Source organism: Crocuta crocuta, unplaced genomic scaffold (assembly GCF_008692635.1).
Source record: "Crocuta crocuta isolate KB4526 unplaced genomic scaffold, BGI_CrCroc_1.0 scaffold334, whole genome shotgun sequence".
Lineage (NCBI taxonomy): Eukaryota > Metazoa > Chordata > Mammalia > Carnivora > Hyaenidae > Crocuta > Crocuta crocuta.
Window position 1 is genome coordinate 1,663,008 of NW_027533260.1, and position 15,760 is coordinate 1,678,767.

General features: G+C 51.7%; 1 protein-coding gene across 1 annotated transcript in view; it reads right to left on the minus strand.

Annotated features, from left to right (window-relative positions):
- Positions 1 to 15,760, minus strand: part of MYH14 (myosin heavy chain 14) — an 83,107-nt gene that overhangs the window by 9,055 nt on the left and 58,292 nt on the right. Inside the window, exons 31-39 of the mRNA XM_077747138.1 lie at positions 15,115 to 15,259; positions 14,288 to 14,494; positions 11,245 to 11,349; positions 11,010 to 11,162; positions 9,824 to 9,961; positions 5,090 to 5,302; positions 3,419 to 3,631; positions 2,578 to 2,739; positions 58 to 191 (exon numbers count right to left, since the gene is read on the minus strand). Coding sequence (XP_077603264.1) covers positions 58 to 191; positions 2,578 to 2,739; positions 3,419 to 3,631; positions 5,090 to 5,302; positions 9,824 to 9,961; positions 11,010 to 11,162; positions 11,245 to 11,349; positions 14,288 to 14,494; positions 15,115 to 15,259 — 1,470 coding nt within the window. The remainder of the gene's footprint in view (positions 1 to 57; positions 192 to 2,577; positions 2,740 to 3,418; positions 3,632 to 5,089; positions 5,303 to 9,823; positions 9,962 to 11,009; positions 11,163 to 11,244; positions 11,350 to 14,287; positions 14,495 to 15,114; positions 15,260 to 15,760) is intronic.

The following is a 15,760-nucleotide window of genomic DNA, read 5'->3' on the forward strand; positions in this document are numbered from 1 at the left end:
CCGCCTCCCACCCAGGCCCCGCCCACCACCCCATTCCAGGGCCACGCCCATCCCGGCCTCACCTCCTGTAGCCGCAGCACCTCCGCCTCCAGCGCCTTGAGGCGCTTGTCACTCTCTCGGTTCTGGGAAAAGATTTCCTCCCGGGAAGTGCGCGACTCCTCCACCTCCCGCCACAGCTCCTTCATCTGGGCCTGGGCAGAACGAAGCGAGCGAGCGTGGTCGTGAACCACGGGGAGTCCCTAACCTCGCCTCAGCCCTGCGGGGGCTCCTGGGTTCCCCGAGAGCGAACAAAACTGCTTGCTGTGTGACCCTGGGCCAGCCCCTACCCCTCTCTGGGCTTCAGCAACGTCCAGTTTGAAAAAGTAACAACTTAGGGGCGCCTGGGTAGCTCAAGCGGTTAAGCCTCCCACTCTGGCTGCAGTTATGTTCTCGCAGTTGGGGAGTTTAAGCCCCGCGTTGGGCTCTGTGCAGACAGCTAGGGGCCTGGAGTCTGTTTCAGATTCTGTCTCCATTTCCCTCTGCCCCAACTGCGCTTGCTCGTGCTCTTTCCCAAAAATAAATAAAAATAATACCTTAAAATTAAAGTAACCCTGAAATGGGTGTAGCATTTGGAGTCTGATGCAATAATAACGATGGGACACACTTCCTGATCGCTGACGTGGGCCAGGCCCTGTTGTACATACATACTGACTCCCGCAATCCTACAACTCCAGTTGCTGGGGACTAGTTTCCTGGCTGGTGTACAGATGGAGCAACTGAGGCACAGAGAGGTTCAGCAAGGTGCCAAGGGTTCTAAAGTGGCAGAGTCGGGACTTGAACCCAGGCCATCTGGCTCCAGGGTTTACACTTCTAGTCACTTTGCTACCCGGCCACACCACTGAGTGAGTAAAGATGCCATCATCAGACTTTTCAGTGGCCCTTATGGAAAAAACACAAATGTCCACTGCCATTAAAAAATAATAACCTACTGCGTAGAGAGGACAGTGAAGACAGCACTGGGCTTGGTACTAGCAGGACAATTATCATCGCCGTCGTGAATATTAGTCCTTGTTTGATTTTTTTTTAATTTTTTTAATGTTTTTTATTTATTTCTAGGAGAGAGAGAGACAGCATGAGCAGGGGAGGGCCAGAGAGAGAGGGTGTCACAGACTGAAACAGGCTCCAGGCTCTGAGCTGGCAGTCAGCACAGAGCCCGACGCGGGGCTCGAACCCACGAACCGTGAGATCATGACCTAAGCGAAAGTCGGACGCTTAACCGACTAAGCCACCCAGGCGCCCCTGTCCTTGTTTGATATTAACAGCTTTTCAGTGCGGGCAGCTTCCCTCAGGGAAGACATGGTCGGCTATGTTTCCTTTCTGGGGGGGCTCTTTCTAGCCCAATGCTGCCCAATGGAAGACATTGCAAGGATATACACTGTTTTACCTTGTCCAGTGGCCACATTAAAAAGGTAAAAAAAAAAAAAAGGTGAAATTACTACAGTTTGAACACTGTGTTTTTACTTAGCCTCAAATATCCAAAATGTTATATATCCATTTATTTAATTTTTTATTTGTTTTAAAAATTTTAAAAATGTTTTATTTCTGAGAGAGAGAAAGAGAGTGTGTGTGTGTGTGTGTGTGTGTGAGAGAGAGAGAGAGAGCAAGGGAGCGTTAGAGAGAGAGACACACACAGAATCTGAAACAGGCTCCAGGCTCTAAGCTGGCTGTCAGTCCAACGTGGGGCTCNGGCTCCTTGCTGATATCAGAGAGCCCAACGCAGGGCTCAAACTCCCTAACAGTGAGGTCATGACCTGAACCATGAGATCATAACCTGAGCCAAAGTCAGAGGCTCAACCAAATGACCCACCCAGGCGCCCCTATTATTTCCATTAATAATCACTATAAAAATTGTTGGGGTATTTTACCTCTTTTTTTTTTTTTTGGTACTAAGTCTTCAGAACCCAGCATGTGATTTGGCTTTCAGCCCCACATCTTAGATGTCCAAGCCGCATGGGGCTGGCACTCACTGTATTAGACACTCCAGTTCTACACATTTTTAAAAATTAGACTTTACTCTTTTAGAGCAGTTTTAGGTTCATGATGACACAAGGCAGAAGGTAGCGAGATCGCCCAGACAGCCCCTGGCCCGCACCCGCACAGAATCCCGTCGGAAGCATCCCCCTGCCCAAGCGGGATGTTACAACTGATGGACGCACACCGACACATCATTATCATTAAAAAAAAAAAAAAAAAAGTAAGTAATCTCTACTCCCAACGTGGGGATCGACCTCACGATCCCAAGATCCAGAGTCGCATATTTTACCCACTGAACCAGCCAGGCATTGGCCAAAAAGGAATTTTTAAAAACAACCAGCTACATAACTTTCACATTAGGGGAGGAGCCCTAAGGCATTTCAATTTCAAAAATTAAATAGAATGAAGAAAATGGACTTAAAACCTAAACATTTTAAGTCAAGGAAATAAATACGCAAAGCAGCAAGCAAGTCTTTGGGGCTTGAAGCTTACAGAGCTACAGCGGGACCGAGGGGGCGGAGCTACAGCGGGCTGGCTCGCAGGTGGCTCGAGCCCCACCCCTACCTGCATCTTGCGAAGCTGCTTCACGGCTTCCTCCTTGCCCTGCGCGGCGGCCGCGTTCTGGGCCTTCAAGTCCTCCAGCTCAACCTCCAGCTTCTTGCGCGCGGCCACGGCCTGGGCGCGCTGTTTGCGCTCCTCATCCCGCTCCCTCTCTGCACCCCTCAGCTGTGGGGAGTCCNAGGGCCCCAGCTCTAGGCCCATCCTCCTCCCCCTGCTCCCCCCCCAACTCTTGCCTCAGACTCCTCTTCTGCCCTCATCTCTCCCCTCCAGCTCATTCCAGCCCAGCTCCAGAGGGTCCTTCTATGCTCAGAGTTGACCTGCAACTCCCCGCGCCCTCCCCGCCCAAATCCCTGGACTGGATGAGTCCTGTGCAGTCGACGGGAAGACCCAGATGAGTAAATGGATGAGGGAGGAGGGTCGTGGGTGAAGGGGTGTAGCTGGTCCCTGAGTACATGGGCAGGTTGGGGGGGTTGGGGGTGGTGTGGGCTAGGGGAGGAAGTTGCCGGAAATGGGGTAGTTTGGCAGATGGAGGAGAGAAAGTGGATTGGTGGGGATGGGGTGTGTGTGTGTGGGTGCTGTGTAGACGGGGAGGTAGGTGGCTGGATGAATGGTTTGGTAGCTGATGTCCGATCGGGTATGTCCCGCGTCACCGGGATGTGTGTGGGTTGGTGGGTTACTGTGGCTGAACGGGCTGGGGACCAGGAAGGCCTGGGGAGGAAGCACTGAGCGACAGGTAGGTGAGCTTGACTTTCAGCCCCTCTTGCTGCCTGTGGGCACCACGGCCCGCCGGGCGGGATGGACGGGCACCCTGCAGCCTGCAGCCCCCAGCCGGGCCGGCTTGTACCTGCTTGGCCAGCTGCCGCCGCCTCTCCTCGCCAGCCTCGTCACGGCCCTGCAGGTCACGCTCGTGCTGGGCCTTGAGAGCCTGCACGGTCACTTCCAGGCGCAGCTTAGCATCCTCGGCCGCGGTCAGCTCATCCTCCAGCTCCGTCACCTGCGTCCGCAGGTCGCTGACTGTCTGTTCTGCCACCCGGCGGGCTCGCTCCAGCTCATGCACCTGGTGGGGACGGGCGGGTGAGCTCTGGGCGCCTGCGGCCCTAGGGAGGGGGAGGCCAGGATCCTAGATCCAGCCCAGGGCAGAGGGAGGGAAGCTTCGATGGACAAGGGGGAGACAGCACGTCTATGTGCACATCCCAGTTTGTTCATTCATTCATCTCCGGGACACCTAGTTCATGAAGTGTCTCAATCTGAATCATCCTCACACATCTCATTAATAACCTCTCATTGCAAGTTGCCTTATGTGAAGCCCATGAGAGTCCAGGTCAAGTGTGTGTTAGGTCAGCTGACTGACTCATGGTGGATTATCATCTCACGGGTTTTGTGATTTTGCATTATGAGCTCACTTCATTCAGGCTTGATCTTCGGGGTTCCTGTGTGGTCAGGGGTTGAAGGCATGTAGCCCCAGGGTGAAGTGATGATTTGTGCCAGGCCCCCCAGGAGAGGGCCATCCCACCGTCTACTGAGATTTTTTCTCAGCGTGTGTGTGTGGGGGTGTCCCAGGCCCTCCGGGGAGTTGTAAATTAAAATCCCAAACACCGTATGAGGGCAGATCTGGGCTTATGAATTCTCAGATCCTCCCCCACTCCGCCCCCGCCCCATGCCCCTCGGCTTGGGGAAGCATCCCTTGACCTGTCAGGGCCTCTCTGTTATGCCAGGGACAAAACCTGCTATCCTCACTGCCCAGTGACCCTCCTGGAGATTCTCATGGGGGACAGGGTCTCCCTCCTGCCGTTGGAAGGGGCCAGCTGGTTTCCCCGCCTACTCAGCTAGGCACCAGCCAATCAGCTTTGCTTTTACTGGAAGGAATGAAACTTTCTCCTGTCAATCTCCTATTTCCCACAAGGTAGGCTTCCCAAAGTAGTTCGAGTATGAGCTGGATTTTTGGCTCTAGTGTCCCTGGGGCTGCAGGCCAAGGGCAGGTCACAGGGTGAAGGGTTCTCTCCAGATCACCCCTGGAGGGTGTGGAGAAGATGAAGCCTTTATTCGGTGTGCCCACGAAGAGGTGGCTGGTGTCCCTGGGCCTGGCCTAGTTGCTGCTCCATAAAGATATTTATTTATTTAATTTAAAAATTATGTATTTTATTTTTTCAGAGAGAGAGCATGAGCGGGGGAGGGGCGGAGAGAGAAGGGGACAAAGGATCCGAAGCGGGCTCTGCACTGACTAGCTGACAGCACAGAGCCCGAGGCGGGGCTCGAACTCACGAGCTGTGAGATCACGACCTGGGCTGAAGCAGATGCTTAACGGCTGAGCCCCCCAGGCTCCCTCAGTGTATGTTCCGGGAGCACCTGTTTGCTCACTGGCTCTCCTTCCGTCTGTGCTCGGCATGAACACGTGGCTGATGGCTGGTATCCCCATGTCCCATGTGTGAGAGCACACACGTGTGTATGCGTCCCCCAGCGTGAGGTGCGTGCGCAGCTGCCCCCCCCCCCCCCCCCCCCCCCCCNTGCAACTCACGTTCTTGCCCACGTCGTCCTTGCTGCTCAGCAGGGCCTCCATCTCCGCCCGCAGGGCCCGGTTCTGCCGCTCCAGCTCCTCCCGCGCCTCCTGCTCCTCCTCCAGTGCCCGGGTCAGGGCCAGGGTTCGAGCCTCGCGCTCCCGGCCCTCCGCCTCGACCCGCTCACGCTCCTCCACCGCCCGCAGTACGGCCGCCTTCTCCTCTGCCAGGAGCTTCCGGGTGGAGGGAGATGGGATGGAGGAAATAGATTAGCTGAAAGGAGTGTACCAGCAAGCGGACTGGGCGATGGGCGCGGCCAGGAAAGAGACAGACAGACAGACGGACAAACGCGGAGACACAAGAGGGAGGTAGAGGGATTAAAGTTGCAGCTGTGGCCCAGCCCAGCCCAGCTCCTGAGTGGACCAAACTGACCAGCCCCTCACTCTAGAAACCCAACAGAGAAAGGGTGTTTCTTCCTCCCGGGGTAGTGGTAAACCAAGAGCATGCACATCATTTTTTAAAATGCACTTCAGCCTTTGCTTTTTTTTTTTTTTTTTAAGACACAGAAATTAGCAACAATAAAAATTGCAAGATCTGCCGAAAGGGCAGAAAACAGGACTCAAGAATCAAGAGAAGAATCAGTCCGTGGAAAGAGACCTCCACCCTGGGCTCATCACCGGCGAAGGCTTTAACTACATTTAGTAGATGTCAGGACCAGGTGGATACAGTGGGTAAAGACCCAAGGTTATTTCAGGAGGGTTTTGAAAGTAAAATAGACACAATTAGAAAGGCCAGGACTGAAAAACATCATATCTGAAATCAACAAGTCATTGGAGGAAACTGAGAGCAGACTGGACATGCTGAGAAAACCAGTAAACTTGAAAACAGGTCGATATAGGGGCACCTGGGTACCTCAGTGGGTTAAGTTTCTGACTTTGGCTCAGGTCGTGGTCTCATGGCCTGTGAGTTCGAGCCCTGCATCAGGCTTTATGCTGTGAGTGTAGAGCCTGCTTCAGATCATCTGCTTCCCCTTTCTCTCTGCCCCTTCACTACTCTCTTTCTCTCTCAAAAATAAGTAAATGTTAAAAAAAAAAAGGCTGATAAAAATGACCATGATAGAAAAAAAAATAAAGTAAGAAAGATCCTAAGCAAATTAACCGAGCTTTAGTGACCTGAGAGGTAGCATCAAGCAGTCAAATGCACTGGTATTTGGAGTCCCACAGGAAAGGGGAAGAAAAAGGAAAGGAAGAAGTAAAACTGTCTTTATTCACAGAAAATATGGTCACCAATGTAGAGGATCCAATGGAGCTTATAAAAAAATCTGACACTCATCAGGGAGTTTCACTAATAAACTGTCGGATACAAGATCAATATATCTAAATCAATTGTATTTCTATATAGCAACAATCAGAAACAGAAATAAAAACAGAACCACTGAAAATAGCATCAACAATATGAAACGCTTGGAAAAAAATTCGACAAAAGATATAAAAGATGGACACAGGAAACTACAAAAATGTTCCTGAAGGAAAGGAGAGTGAAACAAATGGACACATGGACCACATTCCTAGGCCAGAAAACTGAGCATTTATGAGGATGTTGGTCCTTCCCAGATCAATCTATAGATTGCACACGCTCCCAAATCAGGAGGATTTTTCTTCTGTGTGTAGAAACTGACAAACAGATTCTAAAACAGATGTGGAAATGTAAAAGACCTAGAAGAAATGAAACAAGTTGGAAAAAGAAGAAAAAATTGGAGGGCGCCTGGGTGGCTCAGTTGGTTAAGCGTCCGACTTCCGCTCAGGTCATGAGCTCCTGGTTCATGAGTTTGAGCCCCGTGTTGGGCTCTGTGCTGACAGCTCAGCGCTTGGAACCTGCTTCAGATTCTGTGTCTCTTTCTCTCTCTCTGTCCCTCCCCCAAACACAATTTTTTAAAAAATTAGAGAGCTGACACTACCTGATTTTTAATAAATATGTAAAAACAAGTCAGTAAAGAGAGTCTTTTCCACCCAATTCTGGTCGAACAATTTGATAGCCATTTATAAAAAATTAGTCTGGAGCCATGACAGCACCATATAAACCAATTAACTCGAACTGGATCACAGACCTAAATATAACTATAAAGAAAACCTCTGGGAAAAAAACATAGGAAACCTCTGTGACCTTGTGTCAGGCAGTATTTCCTCAGGCACAACATTTTTTTTTTTTTTTATTTAGTTTTGAGACAGAGACAGAGCATGAGTGGGGGAGGGGCAGAGAGAGAGGAAGACACAGAATCAGAAACAGGCTCCAGGCTCTGAGCTGTCAGCACAGAGCCTGATGTGGGGCTCGAACCCATGAACCATGAGATCTGACCTGAGCAGAAGTCGGACACTTAACCAACTGAGCCACCCAGGCACCCCTCCTCAGGCACAACATTAAAAAGTATAGTCCACAAAATGACAAGTTAATAAATTGAACTTCATCAAATTTCAAAACGGTTGCTCTTTGAAAGACTCTATGAAAGCAGAAAGATAAGCCACAGACTGGATGAAAATACTTGCAAAGCAATACATCTGGTAAAGAACTTGGATTCACCATATATAGAGAACTTTCACAATTCAATAGAAAAGAAACAATGCCCCCTCTCTCAAAACAAAGCAAAAGAAACAGCCCAATTTTTAAAAATGGGCAAAATACTTGAACAGACACTTCACCAAAGAGGTATGCAGGACAAAAAAGCACAAGAAAGATACCCAATGTCGTTACTCATTAGGGAAACATGAATTCACACCGCTATATCCTATTAGAAAGATTATTTTAAAAAATTATTATTATTTTATTTTTTAGAGAGCGTGAGCAGTGGAGAAGGGCAGAGAGGCAGAGGGAGACTCTTAAGCAGGCTACACGCTCAGCACCGAGCCCAATGTGGGGTGCGATCCCATGACCCTGAGATCATGACCTGAGCTGAAATCAAGAGTTGGACTGAGCCACTCAGGCACCCCAAGAAAAACTAAGGTTTTATTCACAATAGTCAAAAGCTAGAAACAACTCAAATGTTCATTAATACGTTAATAGGTCTTCAAACTGTGGTTTATCTATATAGGAGTAATAGTTAGCAATATAAAAAAAAGTGGGGATTATTATTAAAACAAATTTTGGGGGAGCACCTGGGTGGCTCAGTCAGTTAAATATTTGACTCTTGGTTTCAGCTCAGGTCATGATCTCATGACCCATGACTTTGCTCTGAGCTAGCAGCACAGAGCCTACTTGAGGATCTCTGTCTCACTTTCTCTCTGCCCCTCCTCTGCCTGTGTTCTCTGTCTCTTCCTCTCAAAAATAAACTTTTTAAAATGTTAAAATTTAAAGATTTAAAATCTTTAGATTTAAGATTTAAAATCTTAAGATTTAAAAAAAATGTTTTTTAATTAAGGAATCTCTATGCCCTATGTGGGGCTCGAACTCACGACCCTGAGATCAAGAGTCGTCTGCTCTACCAACAGAGCCAGCCAGGCGCCCTGAGGAGTGAAATATTAATTAATTAATCAATGTGAAAGCGTGGATAAATCTCAAAATAATTCTGAGTGAAAGAAGCCAATCAGAAAAAAAATTGATATGAAAAGAATTTATATAAAATTCTAGGAGAAATAAGAAAATAGACCCTTGATAATCAATGGCACAGTATTTTTTTTAATGTTTATTTTTGAGAAAGAGAGACAGAGCATGAGCAGGGGAGGGGCAGAGAGAGAGGGAGACACAGAATCCGAAGCAGGCTCCAGGCTGTGCTGTCAGCACAGAGCCCGACGTGGGGCTCGAACCCACAAACCAGGAGATCATGACCTGAGCCAAAGTCAGACGCTTAACCAACTGAGCCACCCAGGTGCCCCTCAATGGTAAAGTATTAAGCAATCAAAAATAGGTGTATTTGGAGTCTGGGAAGAAGGGAAAGGAGAGAGAGAGAATGGGGGCAGAAAAATATTAAAGAAATAATGGCTGAAAAATCCACATTTGACCAAAAACACAAACCTACAGCCAAAGATGGAAGAATACAAAAGCCCACAGCTGGATATGTCAGAGCCAAACTGTTAAGAACAAAAGATAAAGAGAAAAAATTTAAACCAGCTAGAAAAACACCGTATTTCCTACGACACAGGATTTTTAAAAAATTGCTAACTTTTCATCTGAAATGATGGAAGCCACAGATAACGGAATGACCTCTTCAGAGCGCTGAAAGAATAAACTGTCTACCTCGATTTCAAGAGCCAGTGAAATATCTCTCAAAAATGAAGATAAAAGAATGACTCCTCCATTTTCTAGATGAAGAACACTGAGGCCCAGAGAGGTTGGGCAATTTGCCGAAGCCACACAGCCAGAAGGGGCCAGCTGGGACTGGAACCTCAGGGTTGCCTGATCTTAATGCTCTGGGCTTCTGTGATTTTTATTTCACACTCACACTGCCGGATGCTTAAGATTATCCCCCATTAGATGGGCAAACTGAGGCCGAAATGGGGGCACAAAGGGAGTCAACAGGAGAAGCAGGATGGGTTATTTTATTTATTCCTCCTCTTACCCTCCGGTGCACCTCCAGGGTACCCTGGGGAATAAAAGTGGGTACTACCAATAATTATTCTGGGACGAGACATAAATCAGGATGGATGGGAGTCCCATTTTACAGAGGCTTAGAAGAAAGAAGCATCCTGGGGAGCCTGGGTGCTCAGTCGGTTGAACCTTGGACTTCGGCGCAGGTCGTGATCTCTCAATTCAGGAATTGAAACCCCNGTCCCGTTGGGGATAGAGTTCTCGCCGTTCAGGAGCCCGTTCTCCACGGCCTTCGCCCGGCCCACAGCCTCGGCCAGGGTGCCGGCCTCCTGCGCGCCCGCCTCCTCCTCCTGGCGGCGCCGCCACTCCGAGAGCTGCGGGGAGGAGGTGGGGGGAGACAGTGGGTGGGTGCCAGGCGTGGCTGCCACTGAGGTAGTGCCCCATTTCCCGGGCAGGGAGACTGAGGCCTGAAGAGGGAAATGCCTCGCTGCACTTGGCTCCTCTGCCGTGGAGGAGGGGTGAGGTTGTGAGTTGTGTGAACCTCAACTTCTCCACGGGGTTACAAGTATTCCCACGGGGACCCGGAAGATGAATCAGCCTTGGACTCCACCCTGGGGAAGCCCCAATCTGATGGTGGAGGCTGAGCGTCAGGGTCAGGTGGTGGAGGCTAAGGTAGAAGAGGCGTGGGAGCCACGGGAGTCCACAGGAGGAATTTAGAATCTGTTTAGAACATTCAAGAGAGGCTTCGCCGAGGTGGGAGCATTTGAGATGGATCTTGAAGTATGTATAGGTGTCTGCCAATTGAAGAAGAGTGTTGATGGGCAGGCATTCATCACTCATTCATTCAATGGGCATTTCTCGAGCCCTCCCATAGTCAGGCTCCATGCGGGCCTATGCTGAGGGCCGAGATCAATTCCCAAAGGGTCCCACGTTCAAGGAGCACCANCAGGTGCAGCCTGAGGCGACTGTAAAGAGGATGAGGAGAAACCAGGGCCCGGGAGCTCAGAGTGGGGGGTAGGGACTTCCCGCAACAGGAGAGGCTGCCGTTAAGTCCTGAAGAATGAAAAGGGTTAGTCGTGTGAGATGGGGAAGGAGGGGAGAGACGAACCCCGCAAACGCAGGGCTGAGAGGCCCCGGGCTGAGGCCCGGGCTGTGTCCCGGGCGCACTGTGATCAGGGGAGAAGCGGGGGCAGCTCTGGGGCCAAAAGACCGCGTGGAGGATGCGCTGGAAGGGGAGAGACGGGAGGCCGGGAGGGAGGCTCAGATGAGGATCCAGGTGGCAGAGGACCAGGCCTGAGCAGGGCTGGGGCTGTGCGGACACGGAGCAGGGGTGAGGCAGAGTCGGCTGGGCTCTGCGCCGACAGGATGAAGGCCGGGGGGAGTCAGAGATGAGAATGGGGGCCTCCCTCCAGGGCTGCTCACCTGGGCCTGGGCAGTCTGCAGCTCGCGGCCCGCCCGCTCCCTGGCGACCGCCTCCTCCTCCAGCTGCTCCCGCAGCCCGGTCACCTCGGCCTCCAGGCCTCGAACCCGGGACCCCAAGGCCAGCTTCGCCCTGGTCTCCTCTTGCAGCAGCTCCTGCAGATGGAGGGGAGGTGGCGGTCAGGGGAGGGCGGAGGCTGGGGAGGCGGGGGGAGGCGGGTGTTGGGCACCGGCTCACCTGGGCGTCGTGAAGCTGGGCCTCCGTGCTGCTCAACTCCTTGCTCAGCCGGATGGCTCTGGACTCGGCCTCACTCAGGGCCCCAGACACGTTCTCCAGTTCAGCCTGCGGGGGAGGGACACCTTCCAGTGGCGGCTTCCACCCGGCCGCTCCTCCCCCTCAGGCCCCTAGCGCCCTGGGCTGGTGGCGGCGGCCAACGGGGCAGCTGCTGTGGAAAACAGCCTGGCGACGGGGCGCTGGGTGGCTCAGTCGGTTGAGCGTCCAACTTCGGCTCAGGTCATGATCTCACCGTTCGTGGGTTCNTGCAAAACTGTACGGAATGTTCAGAGTGGCACCGTTCACCACGGCCCGAAACGAGGGGACAACCCAAGTGTCTGCTGGCTGGGGCGCGGGGGAGACGAAGCGGAGTGTATCCAGGTGACGGACTGTTACCAGACAGCACCAAGGAACCAGGTGCCGGTTCTGTGCTGCAGCCCGGGCGGGTCCTGAGGGTGTGACGCTGCGTGGGAGAAGCCAGACCCAAAAGGAGAAGCATGGCAGGGTCCCACGGGTGTGAAATGCCCAGGACAGGGAATGTAAAGCGACACAAAGGAGAACAGCAGGTGTGGGGGGGGGGGCGGGGGGAGCAGTGAGANTCAGTCAGTGGAGCACGTGACTCTTGATCTTGGGGTTGTGAGTTCAAGCCCCACGCTGGGTGTAGAGGTTACTTAAAAAAAAAAAAAAGTCTTCGGGGCGCCTGGGTGCCTCAATCGGTTAAGTGTCTGATTTCGGCTCAGGTCATGAGCTCACAGTTCATGAGTTCTAGCCCCGTATCGGGCTCGCTGCTGTCAGTGCAGAGCCTGCTTCGGGTCCTCCGTCCTCCTCTCTCTCTGCCCCTCCCCTGCTCATTCTCTCTCTCAAAATAAATAAAGTCTAAAAAAGTAAAATTTATAAAATCTTTTTTTAAAGTTTATTTATTGGGGTGCTTGGGTGGCTCAGTCGGTTGAGTGTCCGACTTCAACTCAGGTCACAATCTCACGGTTGGTGTGGGCTCGAGCCCCGTTGTCAGGCTCTGTGCTGACAACTCGGAGCCTGGATCCTGCTTCAGATTCTGTCTCCCTCTCTCTCTGCCCCTCCCCTACTCACGCTCTGTCTCTGTCTCTCTCAAAAATAAACATTTAAAAAAAAGAATTTGAGAGAGAGTGACTGAGCAAGGAAAAGGGAGAGAGTTCGTTCCAAGCAGAGTCTCTGCTGTCACCGCAGAGCCAGTGGGATCAAGTGGGATCGTGCTCGCTTCGGCAGCACATGTACTAAAATTGGAACGATCAAGTGGGATCAAGGGGACTCAAGTGAGATCAAGAGTCGCATGCTCTACTGACTGAGCCAGCCAGGCGCCCCAGACTTTCTGCTGTCATAAAACCAGACTGCCTAACGGACCCACCTCAGCTTCGCCTCACTCCAGGGGAAGGAAGTGCACTCATCTCATACACCAAACCTATAAGGTAGGAACTATTACTATGCCCAGGCCACATAAAGGGCAACTGAGGCACAGACAGGTTAGGAAATTTGCCCAAGACCACACAGCTACCAGAAGTGGGACTGGGCCAGACAGAATGGCTAGGGCTGTACTGTCCAATATGGTAGCCCCCGGCTGTACGTGGCTACTTAAATTTAAGAACTAAAATTAAAGTAAAAATCCACCTCCTCAGCTGTGGTTGCTGCATTTTGAGTGTTTAGTGGCCACATGGGTCATGCAAATACAGGACCTTTCCATCACTGAAGAAACTTCTAGTGCTGCCTGGATCTCCTGCTATCAGCCACCAAACTCTACTTGCGGTATCACCTTTACTTGTGTGATACGGAAAATGTTTAGTATAGTGACCACTAGGTGGCATGATTCTGTTTGGGGCAGATCCTAGCAGATCCCCTCAAATCCACTCTTCGCTGAGTGGGACCATGGCTATCAACTGGAAACTACATGTCCCAGCATTCTTTGCAGCTAGCCGGTCATGTGATTATGTTGTGACCAATGAAATATAAGCAAAGTAATGTATGCACATTTTGTCAATTCCTCTCTTTCCTGCTTCCTAAGCAGGACCCCAGATGTGCCCATAACCCAGATTCGACTCTGAAGATGAGGACAGTGCTCTCAGGGATGGTCAAATGACAAGACTAAGGAACCTGGATCTTCAGTGACCTTGTGGGGCATAGTATCCTGCCGGCCTCCACCGCCTGCCCTGAGTCTCTTTTTCGAGAGCGTAAGACACACATCTTTTATTTAAGTTGATGGATTCTGGGATGCCTTTGTTATAGCAGCTTCATTTCTTACCCTAATCCCAACACATTACTTTTAATTTGGAAACTAAAGGCTGGAACAATGTTTTCCCCTGGAGGAGCTGGACAATTAAAATTCGCTCTTCCCAAGGGTGCCTGGGTGGTTCAGTTGGTTAAGCGTCCGACTTTGGCTCAGGTCGATCTTGTGGTTTGTGGGTTCGAGCCCCACATCAGGCTCTGTGCTGACAGCTCGGAGCCTGGAGCCTGCTTTCGATTCTGTGTCTCCCTCTCTGTCTGTCTCCTTCCCCTGCTCATGCTCTGTTTCTCTCTCTCTCAGAAAGATAAACATTAGAAATAAAAAGCCTGCACTTCTTCTAACAGTCGCGGTATGCTACTGTCCCCACACAGTTCCACGCGTTCACACTGGGCTTTCCTAATCAGAATACGGATTGTTTATGGCTTCTAGCAGGGTGAGAGTCATAGTAGGGTTAAGAGCGACAGGGTCAGGCATGCCTGGGTTCAAGTTTGGGCTCTGTGGGGTCTTAGACAATCAGCTTCACCTCCCTGAGCCTCAGTTTCCTTGTGTGAAAAATGGGAACAATATTATCACTTCCTTCAAAGGAGAGCCAGAAAGATGTAGTGAAATATACAGGATATCCGGTATACAGTAATTGCTCATCAAACACTAGCTACTCCTGCGTGATTGTGTTGGAAGAGTTTGCAGCGACAACAGGGCTGCTGTGAGGGAAAGAGAAGCCCAGAGAGGTGACCCGGCCAGCCCGCTGCTCACCTGGGCTCGCTGCAGCTTCTCCGCAGCCTCTGCTCGCGCCCGCTCCCCGTCGCCAGCCCGGCCCTGCACCTCCTGCAGCTGGGACTCCAGGCGGCGCCGCCGCTGTTCGCCCTCCTGCCGCGAGGTCTGCAGGCTGCTCAGCTCCGCCCGGAGCTCAGACACTTCGGCCTCCAGGGCCATCCGGGTCTTCTCCCACGTACCTTTGCTCTGGCAAGGGAGAGAGACCAGCGAACGTTATGCCTCCCCCCCCTCCACCAGACCAAGCACACTCCTGCTTCAGGCTCCTGGCTGTTCCTCTGCCTGGAACTCCTCACTGGTCCTTAAATCCCCAGACACATTCCTGCCTCAGGACCTTTACACTGGCTCTTCCATCTGCCTGGAACACGTTTCCATGCGGGTGCCAGATGGCTTACCCCTCACCTCCCTCGGTTTTCTACTCAGATGTGCTCCTCGGCCTCTCCATGTGAAGTCACAAGCCCCGACCCCCGACTCTGCTGCCCCCTTCTTTATTGCTTTCCCATAGCACTTAATGCCCCAGTATGTATCATGACTGCATCCGTATTGTGCGGTCTTTGCCTCTCCCGCTAACACGCGAGCTCCCCCATGGAAGGCAGTATTGGTTGTTTGATCCGCTACTGGGTCCCCAGAACCATCCCCAGAACGTGGTATTTTCTCAATGTTTGTTGAGTGAAAAATGAAACAAGGACGACATGGACACACGAGGAAAGAAACACGAGCCGAGCCGAGAACCAGCAGGAGGCCCCTTGGCTGCTCCTGGCGTCCCCTGCCCCAGCCCCTCAGAAGCCCCCATTCCTGTCCCAACCCACCCTCCGGGCCTGTTCCAGCTGTTCGGCCAGCTCCCCCAGGGCCTGGCCGTGGCGCTGCCTCAGCTCCTGCACGGCCACTTCGTGAACACGCGTTTCCTCCTCCAGAGCCTTCTTCAACTCCGTCACCTCCTGCTCCCTCTTGGACCTTTCATTGAGGGAGGAGAACAGGGAACAGAATTTCAGAACAGAGAGAGGCGGGGACTTTGAGGGTGTCCTCTTGACAGCTGGGTGTGCCTCCTTGTATTGTTTCCCTTCAAGGATGAGGGCCTCACTCTACATTCCCTAAGGGATCTGGGGCGGGGGGAACCACGGGAGGAGTATGGCTTTAAGGGTGAACTTCTATGCATCTTTCAAAACCCTACCCAAAAAGCCCTTCGCAAAGGAAGCCTTCCTGGACTTCCTCCACAGATGTGGTTTAGGGGCTTTCTCTTATCATCCACAATGCCCAGTGCTGCTCCCCTAGAGCACACTTCGTTCTGGATTGGGTCCCTTTGCCCGAATATGCCAGGCAGTTCATGGGAAACCCCTGTCTGGCTCATCTCTGTCCCCAGCTTGGCCCAGGCTAGGTGCAGAGCTGACGTTTATGGATAAACAACTAGTGAACGGCTACACCTTTGTGTACACGCAGGGCTCCACATTAGTCCTC